Here is a 20,873-nt window from a genome sequence, read left to right on the forward strand (position 1 = left end):
GTTTTAATGAGGAATGCTGTAGTCCCAAGGTTGTGCTTCTGTTTGTTTGTTAAACTGAAAAGCAAAATAATGAAATTATATTGGGAAAGTATTTTTCTAAACTGTTGGGAAACAGCTGCCCGGAGTGCAYGGGGTGCCGGGTGGCAGCGTCCGAGGTTCCTCATCCGGAATTTGCTGGGTTCTGTGCACAGCCATTCAGGTGAAACAAGTTGCTGCCAGTCCTGCTCCTGGTTTCATCCAGCTTTATTGGCCTCTTGCTCTCAGGTCTCTTGTCTCAGGAACTTTTGCATCTGCCACTCAAAAATACATTGCAGATCGGCAGCTGAGAAGGCAGCTGCACGCTCAGCATGGAATTTTTCTTAGAAACCTTGAAATAAAGCAGATAGGTGTCTTAAAGGGCTGGAGTAAGAAATGCAGATTAGGAGACATGGAGTGTAGGAGTGATGTTCACAAGTAAGATGAAGATGTTTTTCATGATTTACTTAATTTTTCCCTACAGATCAGTGACCCAGGGGCAGCAGACAGTCTAAATACCAAAATGTTCCTGCTGTCCAAAAAGGAGCTTTGGGTATCTGATGGGTCAGTGGGATTTGATGATGGAATTTCATGCTAGCAGCTGATCATGCAGATGCTTTTCCTGTAGTAAAACAGTCCGGCTCTGGTGCTTTCAGCCTGCTGTCTACTCCACTCTTCCAGGGAAGCTGTCTGGTAAGTGTGTCACACAAACATTCCTTCCTGGTAAAAGGAGAAGTGTGTAGTGGAAATGATACTGCTAATCCTAGACTCTATGAGAGCACTCTTGCTGTCATTCTGAAACATTTTAGATAAGAACCAATTAGAACTTGGACAGTCCTATTTGGGAGAGCTTTTGTAATACATGAGATTGCTCTGTGTTTTACTTCCAAGTTTAGCTGCTTGACTTAAGCCACAAGCTTGCTTAGAGACCGTGAGAGCAGTTTGTGGTAATCCTGCGTGCTCTGCTGCAGCCCTGCTGGTTTTGAGGACATGTACAACTGACTGGGAGCAGAAGTCACTGGCTCAGCTTGCCATGGGGACCTTCTTCTAGAAGTAAAAACTAAGATACTGGATTGAGCTTGCTTGTGATTGGAAAAAGAAAATATATATGTATGACATGAAATAAAAAGAACAATGAGTCCCATTTTAAGTAAGACTAATTAAGATCTCTTAATTCCAGGTATTTATTTTGCTCTCCCAAGCAAATTAGGACCAGTTGCCTTCCTACATAAATAAATACTGGAAATAGGCACTTAGACTCAGATTATCTGACCTACAAGAATAGAAATTTGCATTAAGGACAGAAGAACTTTGCTTCCGAGTGGCTGTTTGTGCCACTAAAAGAGGGGAGCATTTTCCTTGTTTTTCCTTATGGGTAAAGAGGGGAGCATTTTCCTTGTTTTTCCTTATGGGTGGCAGCCCTCGGCTGGGGAGAGCCGAAGGGCCATCAGCTGCCGCAGCAGCAGCGGCCGCAGCCCCGGGGTCCAGCAGGTCCCGGGGCCCCTGTGGCGCTGCCTCCGCCCCGCGCGCTCCTGCTGCTGCTGCTGCTGCTCCTGCTGCTCTTCCTACTCGTGGAGGCCCAGCGGGCTCCGAGGTGAGGGAGCTGCTCACAGAGCTCAAACCAGTACCCATGAGCAGATCATGGCTTTCTTAAACCTCCTTGTGGTTTGAAGGTGCAGCTCTAAATGTACCTTATAGCCACTGTGCAAAGCACGTGCCTAAAGGGATGTGGGGGGATTTTTTTGTTTGTTTGTTTTTTAATTGCAGGTACTTATTTTTATGGTTTTATGGTTTTATAATTACTTCTGGGTCAGGAGGAGCTACTGGAAAATGGAAGGTAGGTAGCAGCTAGGACTCTCGTAAATGAATGATACCAAAAAGTTTGTCTCAAATTGCAGTGAGATKCAGCAGCTCAAGATTCACACAGGTACAGCTGTAATTATAAGGAAGCTTTTATTATAGCTGTGTGATTGATAAGAATTAGAACAATATTTTAAAGCCACACTACTATTAAGGCTTAGATACTGCCTTAAGTGCTTTCTAACAGTCTTAAAGGGGTTGGAGCACTTGTACAGCACTACTTAGGAGTTTCTCCTTACTGTGATAATTACACCTGTTAGAATTGCCCTTGCCATATATATTTATATAAAGATAGCATCTAAATAGGGGCAAATACTTCTAAAAGGGAGCTATTTTGTCTGTTGTCCTGCCTTTTTTTTCTTTTTCCTCCAAGTGGGCAACTTAACTGTACTTAAAAAAAATAAAAATTGTAAAGACATTTTGGGAAGCAATGCTTAGCTCATTTCCTTGTCTACTCACTTCAAAATTGGGTACACAAATGGACTGCTGCTCAACCTGGTTGTTCTGCTTTGTTGGGGGACTTTTTCTTCAYTCATCCTGCAGTGTTTTTGTTTAGGGGACATTACACATGAGCCAAGGTGTATTTAGAATGCCAGGATGAAGATTGTTGTAAATTAACTCATAATTCTGCTGTACAGAATAAGTTCTTTTGGCTTTAAGAACAAAATATTTTTACTTAACCTGTTCTGATCTGCTGCAGAGTAGCTCCCTGCAACTAGATACTCGCTTCACGTAGCRGTGAGAACAGTACTGCTGGACAAGAAATGCACCTGTGGAGCCTTTCAGTCTTTTCTAAAGCCCAAGGTTGCCATAGGTGCAAAGAGGTAGGTCCTTTGCTACAGACTCAATCCCTCCCTGTCTACAAAATACTGATACTCCTGTGAATTCCAAAATCAGATGATGGCACACAGTTTGCTCCTGGTGATGAGGTGCCAGAGCCACAACGGGGAACGCAGCAGGCAGGGAGCCCCTGAGGAGCTCGGGGGGCCTGGCTGTCTGGGAGGTGGCTGTGCAGAACGAGGCACAGCTTAGAYGGAGCATCTCTCTCCACATCAATCAAGACCATCTCTGTATTTGTCAAACCTGTAGGTAAGAAGGGGTTGTTAGGCTCACCGTTTTGTGTCCTGACATGTGCTGCTTGCCAGTAAAAACAGTGCTGCTGGTCTTAGGCCAGTCTAATTAAGTAAGTACAAACTTAGTGTCGCTTACCTTTCAGCCTGTATAGACTGTAAGTAGAAGAGTGCTCATTTCCTTCCAAGTAACACATTGATCAGATGTTCTTGAGGCAGTGAATAACCTGTATTTGTCCATAATATCTCAGGACTCAGCATGTGTGCACATTAAAATACAGCTCAGCAACGTACAAGTCAAATGCACAGAATTCAAAAAAAAAAAAAAAAAGTTTGACTCGGGGTGCAGTGAGGGGTTTTATGACACCTACTTATATGACTTATGTAAGTTGACTTTGTAAGAGGAAAAACTAGTTATTCTGTTCATCATAATGGAAAAACAGTGCTCACATAGGTAAAAATTCTTTAGGGGTGGGTAAACAAAAGGGTATTAAAGGGGAAACATTGAGGGGGAAAAAAAAAAAGTCAAGTGAAACCTTTTTAATAAATGAAGCCTATTTATTACTTCAAGTGTTAATGGTAAAAAAAATTCAGCACAGCTGTTGCATTTAAAAAAGTGAAACTACATTAAGTACTATGTTCTAGTTCAGTAAACAGATGAACCCGATGTCCTTTAATGACATAATAGTTGAGCATTATACAGTACATCTTATGAAGACCCGTAAATCAAAGAACTACTTTTTAAATTTAGTGATTACAAAAACTCTGCATTCACAGCTTTAGCTTCTTTTTTCTTCCACGACCGTCCGGAGTACCATCCATTTTGCGCTTCTGTGCCTGCAAGGTAAGGGGTTCAGTAAGTTCCTGTGGCAGGAAAAAAGGGGCTAAGTGGCACTTGTCCAGTCCGAGCACATGGTGGGATGTACCCAGGCACTTGAACGGGTGATAAATTGCAAATAGGCAGTATGGGAAATATGCACRTGCTCCTCAGTATCAGATCAGCACTTCTACTGTATCCTTCCACCTCTGGAAGAGCAGGAGTAAAAGAGAGTATGTAGTGAAGCAAGCCCTGTGCTCTTGCTGTCCCTGCTTAAGCAGGGGGGGTTTGGACTACATGATCTCTAGTGGTCCCTTCCAACCTTAACCGTTCTATGAAGCCAGGCTGTAATAAGGCTTAAGCTGCTCCTAGCTCTTGCCCTGTACGTTTTTCCCCACTAATGTAAGACACTGCTTTTCCTGGACAGATTCTAAAAGCAGCTTGTCTTAAATGAGCTTTTGCACAGAAATGCTGTAGTAAATCTTACCGATGAGGGTTTTGGTCCACGTTTCTTCTTTTCTGCTTTCTCCTTTTCTTCCAATTCCATGTTTTCTCTTTCAATCAAGGTAATCAGAGTATTGCATCTTCTCTGCAGCTCCTACATTGCAGAACACATTCTATCAGTTAGGCAGGTGCTTACAAAATTATTTTATCAGAACATTAGAAATGTCTATAGCAAGTTTCTATATTTAATCATGCAAAAACTAACAGTGAAATCCCAAAATGGTCCCTGGTAGTTACTGGCTGGCCTAACAGGAATGAATTTGACTGCAGGTATTTTGCTGCATCAAAACAGGTGTTGGTTCTGAAAAAACAGAATTGGAATTTGAAAATCTTCTTGTGCAAGATGTTGTAGTTTACTGTACTTGCAATTTGTTTATAAAATTGCTGTATCCTGTGCATGTGTGCATAGGTGGAAATGACTTAGTAAGGCTGCTCCGGCAGAGCCTTGTCTTGGGGGAGTTCTTGCACGTACCATGGCAGTTCTTGACTTGAGAAACCAGTCGAACCGGAACTGGGGCGAGTTTCGGATACACTGTCTTAACTCATCATACACGTTCTCTTTATCAAATCCCAGCTTGTGAAGCATGCAGATGAGGAAGCGATCCTCCTCCTCCGTGTAGTTCTTCCCCTTATTGGTACCATAGGAGATCCTTAACTGGTGGAAAGGGGCTTTGTATCTCCCAATCTGAAAGCAAAAAAAAGAGCATAAAGAAGAGAAAAAGTAGAATAAGCAGAGATTAATAAGTTAAAAGTTAGATCATGAGCTACAGTGCTGGGATTTGTCAGTATTTGAAAGTGAGGGAGATGGGATAAAGATGTAGAAAAGAGGGAGAGGAAAGGAGGGCGGGAGGAAGGATTACCTTTGTGTCAAGTGCTTTTTTAATGCTGATCCGCCTCTGAATTCTGGCCTCTCCTCTTTCTATCTGAGCCATRATCTTTTCTATATCCTGGAGTTCATTGCATCTTTCCCAGAACACAGCTAAAACGAAGAGCCACAAGTTAAGTTTCTTAGTACTCAGCTTACAAACCCTTTGTCTGTCCATTTCTCAAGACAAACCTACTTCTGAAGTACAAACTGAATAACAACAATTCTGTAATAGCACGAGGCAGAGGGAGGGTCGCTGTGAGCAACCACACGTGTGAGCACCACAAGTGCCTTAAAAGACATGCAGGTTTTCCAAGACCCRGTCACCTCTGCAAGCAGCTCTTCACCCCTGCAGTTTTGGCACTGGGGCCTCGCAGCGGCTGCACGGGCGGTGGAGGGGCCCCCCCACAGACACTGCAGGCGCCCACGGGACCCTGGGCTGCAGAAGCCAGTGGTGGCTGCAGGCACTGACCAAATGTCACTTCCACACCCTGTCCCGCAACCAAGGGCTGGTAATGGGGTAAAGAGGTAAGGAAACTACTGTTGGGCTAATGTGTGCTCTCCCTGCCCAATAAGCACTTTTGTCAGTATTCTCTTTTGCAAAAATTACCAAGATATAAGTGGAAAGAGAGGCCTGCCTCTGTACTAAGGATTTAGAATATTTAGAGGTGGACCCACACCGCTTATAGGCACATTTCAAGAGACTTATAACTATGCAGCTGGTGAATATGCTAAAAGTTAAGACACTTCCCAAATCCATGAGTGCAATTCCACTATGAACGGCTAAAAGAACAATGTAAGAAAGAATCAAAAACAAACGTTCAGTGTGCACACAGGCATTTCCAACTAGAAAAGATGGTATTAAACACTGATTTGCAGTGTTAAGCACTTGCTTAAAAAGAAAGTTACCTGAGTATTCAATGACTTCCTCAGGGGTTTTTCCTTCTACTTCTCGTGCTATATTTTCAATGTCATCGCGGCCCCACTTCTCATTTGCTTTGATAAACTGGTTAAAGTCTCGCTTATTCCAGTTAGTRAATCCCTTTACAGCAATAAAAAGCAGACAGACACAGGCACTTTAAAGAAAGCTATTGAAACAGATTTGGAGAAAGACAAATGGTAAAGGTCTGCGCAATAATAGTTCTGCCATTCCAAGAACATTAAATTCTTTTCTCTGTGGTTTAAAGTTCATTTAAAAAAAAAAAACACACTCAACACATGTTTTTATCCTGCAGTACATGCGGCCCGCCCTCTGCATCCTGCATCACAATTAGCACCAGGTCCCTCCTTGGCAAAGCTGTCAGTGCAAGCTCAGGAAACCAGAGCCTAGAAGCTGGGCCAGCTCCCACCAACCTCACGGGCCAGGCTGCAGGGCAGACGCAGCAGCAGCTCCATRCACTGGCTTGGTGGGCATCCTGCAACGGCAGCTGGGCTGCTGACAAATACACTGAATTTCTCAATTTCTTTTCATGATGAACCAAAATTTGCACCCAATTGAAGCAGAGCATTTGTGACCCAATGACTAATATGCCTATCACCATGYAAGAGAGAAAGTAGGCTGAAGAGTATTTTAGATGTCACACAAGCCCTCACCATACCTGGGTTAGAAGCTTTTCTTTTTCCTCTAATTCTTCATCATTAAGAGGTTCAGCCTCATCAATCTTAAGCTGCTCTTCCTTTTGTGTCTGGGCTGCATTTGGTAGGTCAGGATTACGAGGTACCTAAAAGGTTTTAGATTATGTAAAATTTGGCAAATGAAACAAATACTAGTAGCAGCTGCTCTACTGAGGGTTTTGGGTTTGTGTCTTATATTACCTTGTAACCTATTGTTTTCCTGTAATAGAGGATTTCTTTTTCCAATAGCTCAAACAGGCGTGGAGGAAAGAACTGGAAGTCCTGCACATTTGGCTGTTTTGGAGGTCGTGGTGCCTGAAATGGACAGAGCGTTTGCATTTGTTCCCCCACCCCTTCATGTTGAGAGGCTGCTTGCTTGTAATAAATGAGAGTTCAGTCTGTGAGACACAAACGTTTAAAACATGCAAAAACTGCATTTTCCTTAGTAAAAAGGTCAACATGCAACTCCAGGTATATTCAAGCATCAGGGCYGGCTTTAGAGGTCAAGGTGAGAGGCTCCTTCAGGGAGAAGGGGCAGAGTGGGGACTGGGTACCCGCGCACCCAGCTCAGCTGTTGCAGCGGCTGTAACGAAATTGAGATAGGGAAAAATCCAGTGCTGCTTAGGCAAAAATTAACATTAAAAATAAAGGATAAACCAAAATGAGACATGCCCTGGTTTTACCCTACCTATGTTCTTCCTTCACCTGGTAAAGCGTGATTTCACTCTTAATGCTTCCTCATGGAAGGACATCATAAGCCCTTTGGAGCTTTCTTAAATTAAGTCCTTCAAGCGTCTCCCACCCTTATAAAAGTAACTTTATAATTCACCAGCACTCCCTTGCTGTCACAGCTGCCGCCATTTCTCGTGTTGTTTGTTGGAAGAGTCACTTTAAAGCCCAACTCACCTTGGGAGCCTTTGGCTCRCTGACTCGCAGAGCCTCTCGGAAATAGGCATCCACGGCGTAATTGGCTTTTCTTTCGCGTTTAGGCGGCTCAATCCATTCTGTAAAAGCCATCTACAAAAACAAGCGCCCCCCCCCCCGCCAATGTTAACACTGAATCTTACAAAACATTCATACCCCTTGTGAGTTTCATTAAAAAAAAAGGCCGATAGCTGCTTTATATTTAGAAGTTGTAATTAAACTACTTTTGTATGTTACACTGTACTTTAACAAGTCCTCATTTTTTAATAAAAATGTAATTCAAACCTCACAAATCAGTGCTTTCCTCTAAAACAAATTTGTTACCTTTTGTTTTTCTCTGTAGTCCTCCCCTTCAAAATTATACACGCTGGACTCGGTGTCCATTGTGAAATTCCTGAGAGAGCTCTCGCCCATCTTGGAGAGCTTTTCGTTCATTTCTGCAGTCTAGGAGGGAGGAGAGGAAAGAGTAACAATTTTGTAAGCTAATGAATTACAAATTTTATATCAATAAATGAAACAATGTTCAATAAAACAAATAAAACTATGTTAGTTGTAGTCTTTTTGTTTTTTAAAACTTTTCTCACCTTCTTTGCACCTCTTTCCAAAATGTGGTCAATATCTTCATCTGTAATCTCACTCTCCTTCGATGCAAACACGTGTGTTGCTCCATGTCTGATCATTTGCAGCATTTCATCCTTCCCAAGTTTATTCAAGTTTTGATCCACCAATCTTCCTGCAGAGAAAAGCAACTTATTAAAATATGTACATTACTGAAGGAACAAAGTGAACTGTCTTATCCTCTTTCCCTCTCTCTTTCCTCTCTTTTCTCTCTCTCTCTCTCTCCCTCCCCCGCCCCTTCCCCTCGCGCTCTGTTTTCCAGGGCATGTTTCAACAACTTCAGGGCAACAATGTTCTTGTTAACACAACACTAGAAAGAGTGCTACTTTTCCACATACAAAATTACTGATTCCATATGACTAGCCTCACATGTATGGATCACATGCATGGCTATATGATTTGCTAGAGAAGTAATCAAAAAGTTAATGACAAAAAATCCATTCTTTGGGAAAAATAAATTTCTAAGTGGCTCAGGACTTTGCACTCTAGTCACTGTCTCACGAGGGCAAAAGCAAAATCCCCCTTAGCTCTTAGCTGGATGAGTTCATTATGGTGTGCAAGGTGTGAAGAAAAGAGGCACATTATCATTGGATACAGGCAGAGAGCGGCCACCCTCATCTACTTGCCTTGCTGAATGACTATGGAATCGAGCCGGAGCTTCATTTCTGCCCGCTCCACTATTCTTTCTTCCACGGTGTTGTCTGTGATAAATCTGAACACGCGAACTGTTTTAGTCTGGCCGATCCTGTGGGCTCGATCCTGGGCAAGGGCACAAACACAGAAATGACTGTTTGCTTACACACACACACACACACACACACACACACACACACACACACACACACACACACCCCCGTGCCGCTCAGGGCTAGCACAGTCACTTGTGAGGCAGAACAGCACAGCTAAAGCTTCACAGACACCAGTTTACATGACTGCCCTTGCTTTTCACACTCCCCCCCGACCAAATGACACCAAAAAAAGCATCACTTAGATGATAAACCTAAAAACTGGGATGGGGGAAAGGTTCTTAACTGGGGTATCCCCCAGGGAAACGCGTGGGTGCTTCTGCCCTACCGACTCCCATTCTCAGGCTCCTTTGCTCTTGCTATCAGGACTGCAAGACCCCTGCCACGGGCCCCCTCATCGGCGTGGAAGCTCATGAACCGCTCCGAGAATTCCCTATGTCTTCTCAACATCCCCCTCTGGGGCTAACTGGCCACACACGAGGGGTAACGGGAACTATCCGGCTTCAGCCTCCACGCCCCAGCTCCATCACTCTTTTGAATTAATTTCAGCTAGGTTTCCTGAGACCCTGCAGCTTAACTGACGTGAGTAGAGAAGAAAGTCACAAGATTTGTTACTTAAAGGCTTCAGATGCCAATAAATACTGACGCTTTTTAAAGGCCATTTTCTTATATACCACTTGGGACAGTGACATGTCCCTAGGTCAGCAAATCAACTGCAAAAAAATACTCATGACAGTGGGTAAAAGGAGCTCATGCGCTTATCATCACCTTCAAAGTGGTTTTTGAGAAGTTTGGGCCAATTTTTGCCTCCTTTCTACATGTCAGTGAAGACAGGGCACACACATTCACTTCCACACAAAAGCAAAGTTTTGTATTTTGGGGCTAAACACATCACCTGCTAGATTTGTTTTAAAAATAATATAAAACTACAAGGTTACGTTATCTAGACRCTACTCACAGTGTCACATAGAGCGCAACCCACTGTATTTCTTCCAGCTGAAATAATTTTATGCCCAAATGTGACTACATGTTCCTCAAAGTGAAAGCTGCACTGGACCTGAAAAATCAGTCTTAGAACTACTAAATAGCACAAGAAATACTGTGCTAAAACAGGAAAATGACCAGCTCAGTGTGGAAACACTACATGAGGTCACACATATATTTACAGGAAAGCTGTGTGAGAAAGCAAAGGAAAAAGGGGAACATTTCCACCGCATTCTTACCATAGCCTGAAGATCTACTTGGGGATTCCAGTCTGAATCATACAGAATTACAACATCAGCAGTAGCCAAATTAATTCCAAGACCTCCAGCCCGTGTACTCAACATGAACACAAACTTTGAGCTCCCAGGTTCATTATACGCATTAATAGAAGCCTATATAAATAAAAAGAACATGTCAGTTGACCCAAACATTTTAAGGAATACTAATTTTACCTAAGTAAAATACTTCAAATCTTAGCTACCTGTCTCTCATCATGAGGCGTTTGTCCATCCAGTCTACAATATTCATAGTTTCGCCACATACAGTAATCTTCCAAAATGTCTAAGACTCTGGTCATCTGACTGAAGATCAAGACTCTTGAACCTTTGGGGGGCAAAAAGCTTTTATGTTTTCACCAAAATTTCAGACTTACTGAACTCTAAGAATTTGCATAATAAAAAGGGTAAGGAAGGCAGTTGCGTGTTACTGTCAACAACAGAAGTTATAAATACGACTCAAATACCATAACGCTGGTAACTTTCAGGAGTATATAAAGGAATATATTCAGGAATATATACATACAATAGCAAATGTAGACTAACTGTGGTATTTTTACTCACCAAGAATTGGAATGTGAAAGACCTGGTAATGTCAAATGTTTTGTGAGCAAGAGAAACACATCTATAACGCAGGGCTGCAGATGCTGCCACAAAGTACTGCAATGAACACTTAACTATTTTAAATACTATAAATACCACCATTTTTATATTCTTTAAATACAATTTATACTTAATCTGCAAAGGAAATTTTCTTGGGGAAAACTGAAAATTTATTGGGGAAGTCCATTTACTTATCTGCAGAGAACATTAAAAATGTAATTTATGCAAACACACAACTCCTGCCAGCCTACACTTGGGATTTAACTACAAGCCAGAATGTTACAGAGCTTCTGTTTCCCTTCACATCCTCCCCGTCTTGATGGTTCATCATTAAGCCAAGCACGCCTCAAGACAGAACGGGCAGCACACCTTGTTCTTTCAGCTTGGGCAGTAACTTGTCCAACACGACCATTTTGCCACTGTTGGTGACCAAATGCATGTCTGTTGTGTAGGGTGGGCCGGGCTCTGCCCCATCGAAGAGGTACGGGTGATTGCAGCACTTGCGCAGCTGCATCAGGATGTTGAGGAGCCGCATTTTGTCCAGCTTCCCCGCGGAATTCAGGATGTCGATGTCCTTCATCAGGATTCGCGTGTACCTGCACCAAGGAGAACAGCGAGGCTCGAGCAGCCCAGCCCCTCTGAGCGCCAAGCACAGCACAGCTGAACATAGGAATTACCATTCTCGCTGCATCTTGCTGAGACCCACGTAAATTTTAACTTCCTTCTTGGGAGGCAAGCTTTTCTCTACATCAGCCTTAATGCGACGTAACAGGAAYGGCCGCAGCACCTGCGGGAAATTGCGGCGTTAAACCCGTTTTGGGAGCTGAAACACGGACCGTGTCAATGACAGAAGCGGGTCTAGACGCCCAACGTGCAAAGCTGTTACCTGATGTCCCTCGTGTGAAAAAGCCTCAGAACACACAGATTATTGCACAAGAGAATAAACGCGTCTTCAGAAGACTCCTGCTCGACTGCAATCTCCAGTGCTAGCTTCACAGCATTATTTTTAATGTAAGCATCTGAGAGCAGTAAGGACCCCAGCTATCAACCTCCTTCAGCCTTCTCCTGTCTCCCCAGGGCCCCCTCCCTTTCCCCTAGGCAGGGAATCTTCTTAGGAGCGTCTCCAACCGATTCTGGAAAGCTACCATAGCTTGAAATGACATCAGACAAATTACTCTGAACCGAACTTAAATAAACATGACATTTACATACGAGGCAGAAACACTCACCATGTGGAGACGTTCAACCAACTTCTGATCCCCCAGACAGTTGTTCGTATCAAACCACGAATCAAAGTCCTGTATCAACAAAATAATTAACATGTATGAAGTTCCCTTTCAAGGCACACTGCAGTGTCACTGCGATGATGAGTCAGAACCACTCAGTGATTCTGCCACACACTTAGTAAAGGAACAGATCACCCCTTGTGTTGTGGTGCACCTCGCATTGCCTTCATCGTGCAGTTCAGCAGTAGCTCTGCATCCACCTCCGCTTACCATGAACCTCCCCTCTAAAAAACAATCCACCATTTTTTTTTTGAATTTAAGCTGCTCTTATTTGAATATAGAAAAGAGGAAACAGAAATAAGTAGCTACCTGAGTCATTACACTTCTCAGCAAACACACAGTTCTGCAGCTTAGGGAAGCCTATTGCTGTTTAAATAATGTCTCCCACCTCACAGGAAAGCATGCAATAAGGTAACATGTAAAAGGACCAACTTAATTGTTTTAGCTACCAAAATGTTTACTCCCATTTTGAAATGCAGCAGAGATCACCTTCCCATTGTGGTTGCTAGTACCCCTCACATCTGCTAAGATGACAATTCAAAATCAGCCATGTCAACAAAAGCAGCCTAACTACTACACTTTAAAACTTTACATTTACCAASCATCAATCTCTCATTATCAGAAACTGGCACTTTTGCATTTCTCTGAAATCCTTTATCTCATCTACGAAGATATCAAGAGGAGATCTGAATGATGACAGTAACACGGTGACAGCAACCTGATACACACAGCCTCATTCTCAGAACTATACATATTCAGGTTTATTTTCAAAATCTGGAAAAACACTGAAGTTCACATACTTTGACTAGCAAAACTTATGACTTACTTCAGAGGAGTTAAACACATCTGGCAAGAGGAAGTTAAGAAGTGCCCAGAGTTCATGCAAGTTGTTCTGAAGTGGAGTTCCAGTCAAGAGCAACCGATTCGTAGTCTTGAATTCCCGCACAATTTCTGATAACTGAAGGAGGCAGAAACACAAGCAGATACAGCAACGTTACCAGCCTTCCCCACACATCTGCSCGACCCACGCAAATATTTGTCAGTGAAAGCAGAAACTACCTTTGATTTTTCATTTTTAATCCTGTGGGCTTCATCTATGACGAGGTACCTCCAGTTAAACTTCTTGAACACTGACTTCTCCTTGATGAGCATTTCGTATGACGTGACGCAGACATCCCACTCTCCGGGCAGCAGCACATCCCGGACAAAGGCGGCCTAGGTGGCAAAGCAACAGTAGCTCRTTATCGAGGATCCCCCAAAAATAAGACAAGAAGGGCACATTTAATGATGGCAACATTACTGCTAAATTTGAAAATAAAGTAAGATTAATTACAGACTTGTTTTCACATATGACTGTTCTAAGACTTCAGAATTTTGTCAGTGCCAAAGCTGCTATAACTCCTGTGACTGAGCAGGGAAAGGATTTCCGCTCCAAATTCTGGTTTGGGAAACTGCTCGTGACTACACACAGGAGTTTCTGAGCAGCCAACCTCTAAGAACACTAACTTCAGGAAAGCCCTCAAAAACATTCAATTCCAGTTTAGTTCAGTTCCAGTTTAGAGTTCCASTTTAGCACACTGGAGTCTCTCCATATCAAACTGCAGTCTCTGTCTTTAGGATAATAATAATAGTAATAATACAAATGCTGACAAAAGCAGAAGACTAAATGACTTCAGTAATAATTACTCCTTCCATAAATGAATTAACTCCCACTGACAATTTCATAGCTGCACCACCAGAATTCAACTAAAACAGAACTTGCCTCTGATGTGCAAAAAAAACCAAGAAAGAATGATTCAAACAAAAGTCTGTATGTGTTTGAAAAATATTTTCTCTTATTACTGATAAAAATCGAGCAGGAAAAGATCCATCTGAGCACCACTTTTTCCAATCAATCCCCCTTAGACACTGAGCTCGGAGATTGTTTTCAGGAAACAGTTACTTGGTGAGAGATCCATGATCCTCTTAAGAGCTGCTATCACAGCTAATAAAATGTATTATAATAAAGCAGTTATAAATCAAATTACTTATTTCCAGATTCATATACCTCACACAATTGACAGCACTTTATATCAACTCTATATAAATATAGGTATATATATTTTTTTTATATATATATATATATAATATATAATACATTTATATAAATTTATATATTTTATATACATAAAAAATATAAGGTAGGAACACAGGAAAAATAACCACATCAAAACTTACTCGCTGATCTTTGTCGCCAATCAAACAAACTGCTCGAAGGGTAGGTACCCATCTCTTAAACTCATTCATCCAGTTATGTAGAGTGGATTTCGGAACTAACACCATGTGAGGACCAGGAATATTTCTGTAGTGTTTCATATACCCAAGAAGTGAAATTGTTTGCAGTGTCTTCCCAAGACCCTGAGAGAAAAATGAACATGTCAGAAGATCTTTCTGAGGAAACTCCTTTAAAAACCCTCAAAGGTGATCTCAGAGAACTTGACAGAGGAGTGTGAACGGGCAAAACTCATGCAGCTTCTCTTATGTTAAAATAAAAATATATATAATAATCAAACCTATGTTCATTTAGTTAGAAACTTGGGATTACCTTTCACGTGAGATGCATTTTCAGAAGGCAAGTAAAGCTTTACTTTGTATTTTTTTTTTTGATCAAGTAGGTCTACTCTGTTTATTCGGAGTCCAATGAAACATTACAAACATAAATTTGAAGTAAATAATCCTCAAGGATGACTCTGATAAGCCACCACATCATTTCAGTTCTTGTGACAAGAGATGCAAACTTGAGCTAATGTCAGTTGCATACACAAAATATGAAAACAACTGAGCTTCCTTAGAAGCACTTTTTAAAACTGTTCTGTTCATTATTCAGCAGAAATAATGAGCAGAAATTCTTTCAACTACGAAAACTTAGCTGAACTGATTTTTTTCCTGCACGAGTTGTATCCCCATCCCCAGGCCAGAAGCGCAGGCTGCCGACGTACCATTTCATCCGCGAGGATGCCATTGATGCCATTCTCATACAAAGAGATGAGCCAGTTCAGTCCTCGGACCTGGTAATCGCGCAGCTTCCCCCATTTGACATCTAAAAGGCATGGCAGAACACACTCAAAGATCTGCAACAACTTACCAAAGAATCTCACCACTCCCCTTGACTGCTAATTGAGACCATTATCTACGCTACACAACAGTAGCGAACAATAAATTTCAGGGAGTAAATTCCAAAGAACAAAGAAGAGATCAAAGACACTAACACGCACATTTTGTTTCTATAAGCATGAGAAGCAAGACCCCAAGATATTTGAAAGCTTTTATTTTATAGACCCTCCCAAATCTGAATATACTAGAGCATTAAAATAAATTGAACACACTTTTAATTGTACCAGAAGATATACTACATATGGAAAAATTGTAAGACTCAACTCAAAAGCAGAGTTTTGAGTGCAGAAACAACTGGCCTAGGAAAGAGTTGCAGCTAGCCCTTCCTAGCCACTAAGATGTGTCAGTAGCTTCCTAAAGGACAAAACTCACTACATCCCCTTTCTAGCCTGAAAACAGCCCCTTGCTAATGTATTTTATTTAGCTAGGTTGCTGACAGTATTTCCTTCCTCTGCTCCACCAAATGAGTTCATTTCCCAGGGAAGAGTGCAAAGAAACTCCACTTTYAACTACATAGGTTTAAAGGAAAGGAACTTTCAGGGGAAAAAGAGAAAACAGGAAACATACAYGATGGAGATTCTTCAAATCGAGTGCACACATTGGTTGCCTTGGAGCTTTCTGTTAAAAGCTCCTCATCTTCTTCCTGTTCCGTTCTACGATGCCGGTAGCTTTAAAGAAAAAAAAAAAGGTTTCTGACCAACCTAAAAGACACTAAACTGTCTCAAAGTCAAATGTGAGATCAGGGTGATACAGACACAAACACCTGAAGGAGCTTCTTGAAGGTTTTTTTCAAATGAACTGATACGCCACTTCCTTCATTTTTAAGAGCCACTTCCTAATGATAAACTGTTACATTCCAGCTGAGATTAGCAGCAGCCTCAAACATTAGYGTGCTTAGCTGCAAGACAGATTGAGACAGTGCACTCCAGGAGCTCTAGAGCACCTGCCAAAAGCTACAGATACTGCAGTCACACAAGCAGTAGTGAAGACAATCCAAATTTCTCAGTTTCTGATTTTCAAGCTGCCAGTAAGACACACAGCACTGATGCTTTCCAGAAAGTCTTGCAACTTAAAAGCATGGAGGCTCTATTTTCTGTCCCCATTTCTCTTCATGCTGGAAGACTCCTAACCATGACAGTGTCTCACTGGAGCACCAAACCCTTACAACTCCTAGAATTCTTAAACAATCCTCAGCTTGGAGGTGGGAACTTAAAAAGAAAAAAGCACACACACACACACACACACACAGTAATACACACAGCAAAACAGAACAAAAGGCTAGCAAACCTAACTTACGTTCCTAAAGTATAATAAACTCCATAATTACAGTACAAACTGGCCTACGTGTCATCACTTACTCGCCAACTGACAGTAAATTCTGCTTCTCGTCCTTCTTTATTCGTGGACGTCCTGGTTTCATTTTCAAAGGTGAAGTTGGAGTTTTCTGAGCAGCTGGCTGAATGAAGTGAGCAAACAGCTCAGTCTGCTTCAACAGATACTCAAATCTGTTTGCTCTGTCTGTTTGCTGTTGACAAAGAAAATGGAATGGAACAAGTGTGAGACACTGCAATATGCATTCAATTTTTTAGAAAATAGAAAATGCTTTCAAAACATTTTGATTCACACACCTACAACAAAGAGCAAAACAAACACATCAACAATGCAGCTGCTGCCGACACACTAATACTCTTCCACTGGCTGAAGGCTTATCTTGAGCGCACAATAAAATCTAAGTTGCAAGCCAGACCTGCCTAAGACCGAGATCTGGCTTTAGCACAAACACTGCACGGGTGTTACTGGACAAAGCAGCACAGGCCATAAAAAGGAGGCTCCCGCTCCCAGAAATTTTCTCCTCACCGACACGCATGTGATTCTTGGCTGAACTCATTCACCCCATCAGCCTGGCAACAACCACCTTCTCTGCCACTGCCTTGGTTTCCTGCGTGCTCACATGCCCTCCTTGCCTAGTGGGATAAACCACCTCACCGAGGTGTCACATACACAAAAGAGGCAGCACGAAGGGCAGGCAGGAGGCAAGGGGGAGCAGAAGAGTCCCAAGCTAGAAGGCAGGGCACCCATTTCTGCAGCAGAGCTCCTAGATATGCTCAGCCTAATCTGTCACACTGCATTCTTTGATATGACCCTCTGTTTTTGCTGTGCAACATAGATTAAAGGAGACAATATTAATATTGAAAAGAGWCAGTTCCTTTACGACAGGTTCCACTTGGAATTAACTCGTCTTCCCACAGCCACTTCAACTACCCTGAACTTACAGCGACTTTAGGAGAGACACCTGAGAGGGAAAGCAGCGCCGGGCTCAAGAGCAACCACGCTGACACTCTGCCAGGRGCCCAACACAAGCCGGTGCTCAGCAACCTGCGCAGCCAACAGGAAGGCGGCCTCCTCAGTAAAACTGAACGACTTTTCACTAGCATTCGCTGTAATTTCACTGTAAATGCTAGCTACAGCATTTACACAGCAAAAGGAATTTCTTCCTCACAGCTGTGCTTGTCTGCAGACCAGAGGGGACAACTACAAGTTCACTTCCTCCACCATTTGCCAGGAAAATAACTAGGAAGAGAAGACTAAGTAATTTTAAGTGGTGACAAGAAGTAATGTAGGCAGCAACAAACTGAAAAGAATCAGCTTCACTTTCCTCTGAAGAAGTTCTGTGTGTAGTCACAGACACTGGAACTACAAACTGGAAGGCAAGAGAGTAGGAAGAACAGAAAAAGGAAATGTGTGGAGATGGTAGGAGATGGATGGCTCCACCCCTAAATTCAGGATATCCTAATGACTACAAAAAAAGAAAACAGCCATTTTTCTCCTGCCCAACCAGCACAAAATGACCCATCTTCAAGCCTGAGGAATCTAACCAGAGCTTCACAAAGAATGAATTAAATAGCACTTTAAATAAAGTGTAGAAAAAGCAGACAAGGCTTATAACCAGCAGTTGTCTTTAGCAGCAAGACTTTCTYGGCTTTCTGAGAATTTTGAAAACACTGATTTTAAGAACTTCCTCTTTTACTTACTTAAACCTGTAAATAACATTTTATGAGAACCTGCCCATTCTGAAGTTTCCCTACTAAAGTATATTTCACTTGAAAATGAATGTGAGAATTTGCAGTATCTCCTTAAACTCTTAGGCTAAACTTTTTATCTTTTCCCTCCCTCCCCATAAATACACACACACACACACACACACACACACACACACACACACACATCAAGGAACTGCTATTCCTACAGTTCAAGGATTAAGATTTGAGCTATTTTTCAGTTATTTGTCAATGATACAAAAAGTCTGAGACTTCAACATATTCCACACGTTAAGGAAGAAATGCAATAGCCATTTAGGACAATTCTTATTATGCCTTTTTCCCCAAAACATGCCTGAATACATCCCATTCTGCCATCTTTATTAAATCTAGAGTGCTACAAGACTCCTACGACTATAACTTGAAACAGTAAAACATATTCACAGCTGCACCAACATATCACTGCAAAGGCAATAAAGAAACAAGAGAAAACAAATTGCTAATAAGGGAAAGGACATTTTCTTAGGCTTCTTTGGATTCAAATTACTTAAATGTCTTTGAAGGACTAGACAAAGGCCTATACATCCAGTTAACAGATTTCAAAAGAGCCAAACATGAAATTTTGACCAACTATGTAAGTACCAGATAGCTGTATGYATTCCCAAATGCTACGTACCATTTTCTCTTCATATGTAGGATCTGCTTCCTGGATTTCTTTTTGTTTTCCTGGTGATGCATCATTGAATGATTCCTGAGGGGAAGAAAGAATGAGGGGTAACTTCTTTTCTGAACAACAGATGTTGCCCATGTAAAGGTAAATCAGCTGGATACAAATAARCTGGATACTATTTACCCACGTTGGGTAGCACATCCTCCTTCTGCTGCTATGGTATAGCCACGTTTCTATTAATTACTGTAAAATTAACTAGGTCACGGAYGGGTGATCCCTCCCACAAAAGGAGGCCCAGAGCTAGCTCTCCATAATCCAGCGCAGCTCCAGCACTGTAGCGCCATGCGGGTGCAAACAGGAGAGCCAGCCGTGGTCCAGCAGCCTGATCCGACACCTCTGGGGTGCGGAGCCAGAGCCTTGCCAAAGCCGCCCCTGGAAAGGGAACTGGCCGAGAAGCAGCTCTGATCCTGCGGCAACGGCAGCTTCACATTGAGCCCTTGTTTGAGCGAGCCCAATCCCTCCTCACTCTGCTCCGAGCAAACAGCTCCGTGTAAAGCGCTTGCCCTGGAAGCGGGGTGGCCGGTCGGAGACACCGCATTTTTCCCTTCTTTGTTTACTACATCAGTAACTGCTGCAGCCACCAGCAGCACAGGGTTTGTTTCTGACAGTCCTTCCTCATCCTCTTTCCTGTCTGTTCCTTGGCACGTTGCCTTCAACTAGCTTTTCTGGCCAGGCTTTTTTTTGTCCTTCTCTCTCCAAGTTAACTCCCCATCATCCCTCATGTTCATTTTCACCTTCTTCTGTTAATAACACCAAAAACAAGGGGACAACCGTGACAAGACAGCACTTTACAAAATACTTCTTGAATGGSTGAAAAGAAACAAATGAGATGCCGAGAAAGTCATTACTCCAAGTCTAACTGGGAATGTGATGAATTCAACCCAGAACAAAGAAGCAGTGTGAAACAAAGGGAAGCAGAASAGGGGTTGTGCGTGAGAAGTGCCACCTTGCCAAACTCCAGCAGGTACCTACATGTAAAAATACCAACACAAGCGCCTCATTTGCCAGCCAAGAGATGTAAAACTCAGAACAGGAAATTACAGCTAAGGTTCTTCCGGATTTTTTTTTTTACTCATCTCCCAATGCATATATTTAACACCCATGTTACACTGGGCACGAGGAGGGCAGAACTGCCTGAACTACTCGACAAAATTTGTGTTTCTCCAGACATGTTGGAAATGTGAAAGAGTAGGAAAATACCCCCAAAAAAGTCATAACGAGCCCTCTGACCTCTTCATGTGCAACAAGGACAACAAAAGCGTCCAATTTACCTGGACAGCAAGAACAACCTGAGTCTCGTAGCTGACTAGGGCCCTGAGGAAGCCATTTAAACGGCGCGTTGCATTTACGTGAAGCTTCCTCCTTGTTCAGGTAAAGGGGCATTAACTTTGGGACAGTGGGAAGGGGGGGATGTGTCCTGTGGGGAGCACGTGCCCCCCTGCATGGGCGCTGGGGCAGCCGCGCGTCGCCAGGCCCATACGGGAGGCGCCGAGCGGCCCCGGGATGCCCGGAGCGGCSCCGGGATGCCCGGAGCGGCSCCGGGATSCCYGGAGCGGCGCCGGGATSCCCGGAGCGGCCCCGGGATGCCTCGGGCCTGGCGCCGGGAGGGAGGGAGCGAGGCGGCAGCGCTGCCCCACGAGCCCCGGCCGCTGCCGGCGGGGCCCACAGCCCCTTGGAACTTCCGCACTAAGCACCTGTTGCCGAGAGGCAAGCGAAACAAAGTCAAACGAAGAAATAAAAAGTAGAATAAAGTTTTAAAAGTGAATAAATA

At 42.9% G+C, this 20,873-nt stretch overlaps 1 protein-coding gene across 1 annotated transcript; it reads right to left on the bottom strand.

The window, feature by feature from the left end:
- Positions 1–3,493: 3,493 nt before the first annotated feature.
- On the bottom strand, positions 3,494–19,640 carry SMARCA5 (SWI/SNF related, matrix associated, actin dependent regulator of chromatin, subfamily a, member 5). The gene is made up of 24 exons (XM_026042602.1): positions 19,569–19,640; positions 19,049–19,123; positions 16,693–16,859; positions 15,902–16,002; positions 15,160–15,260; positions 14,399–14,578; positions 13,241–13,396; positions 13,008–13,139; positions 12,125–12,193; positions 11,573–11,682; positions 11,265–11,491; positions 10,499–10,620; positions 10,257–10,409; positions 8,914–9,046; positions 8,254–8,402; positions 7,994–8,113; positions 7,652–7,762; positions 6,947–7,060; positions 6,730–6,852; positions 6,041–6,173; positions 5,127–5,245; positions 4,739–4,951; positions 4,250–4,360; positions 3,494–3,782 (listed from the first exon to the last, which is right to left on the bottom strand). The coding sequence occupies exons 1-24, from the start codon at positions 19,638–19,640 to the stop codon at positions 3,717–3,719; spliced, it is 3,057 nt and encodes a 1,018-aa protein (XP_025898387.1). The 3' UTR covers positions 3,494–3,716.
- Positions 19,641–20,873: the final 1,233 nt, after the last annotated feature.

Source organism: Nothoprocta perdicaria, unplaced genomic scaffold (assembly GCF_003342845.1).
Source record: "Nothoprocta perdicaria isolate Ctin4 unplaced genomic scaffold, notPer1 scaffold_31, whole genome shotgun sequence".
Taxonomy (NCBI): domain Eukaryota; kingdom Metazoa; phylum Chordata; class Aves; order Tinamiformes; family Tinamidae; genus Nothoprocta; species Nothoprocta perdicaria.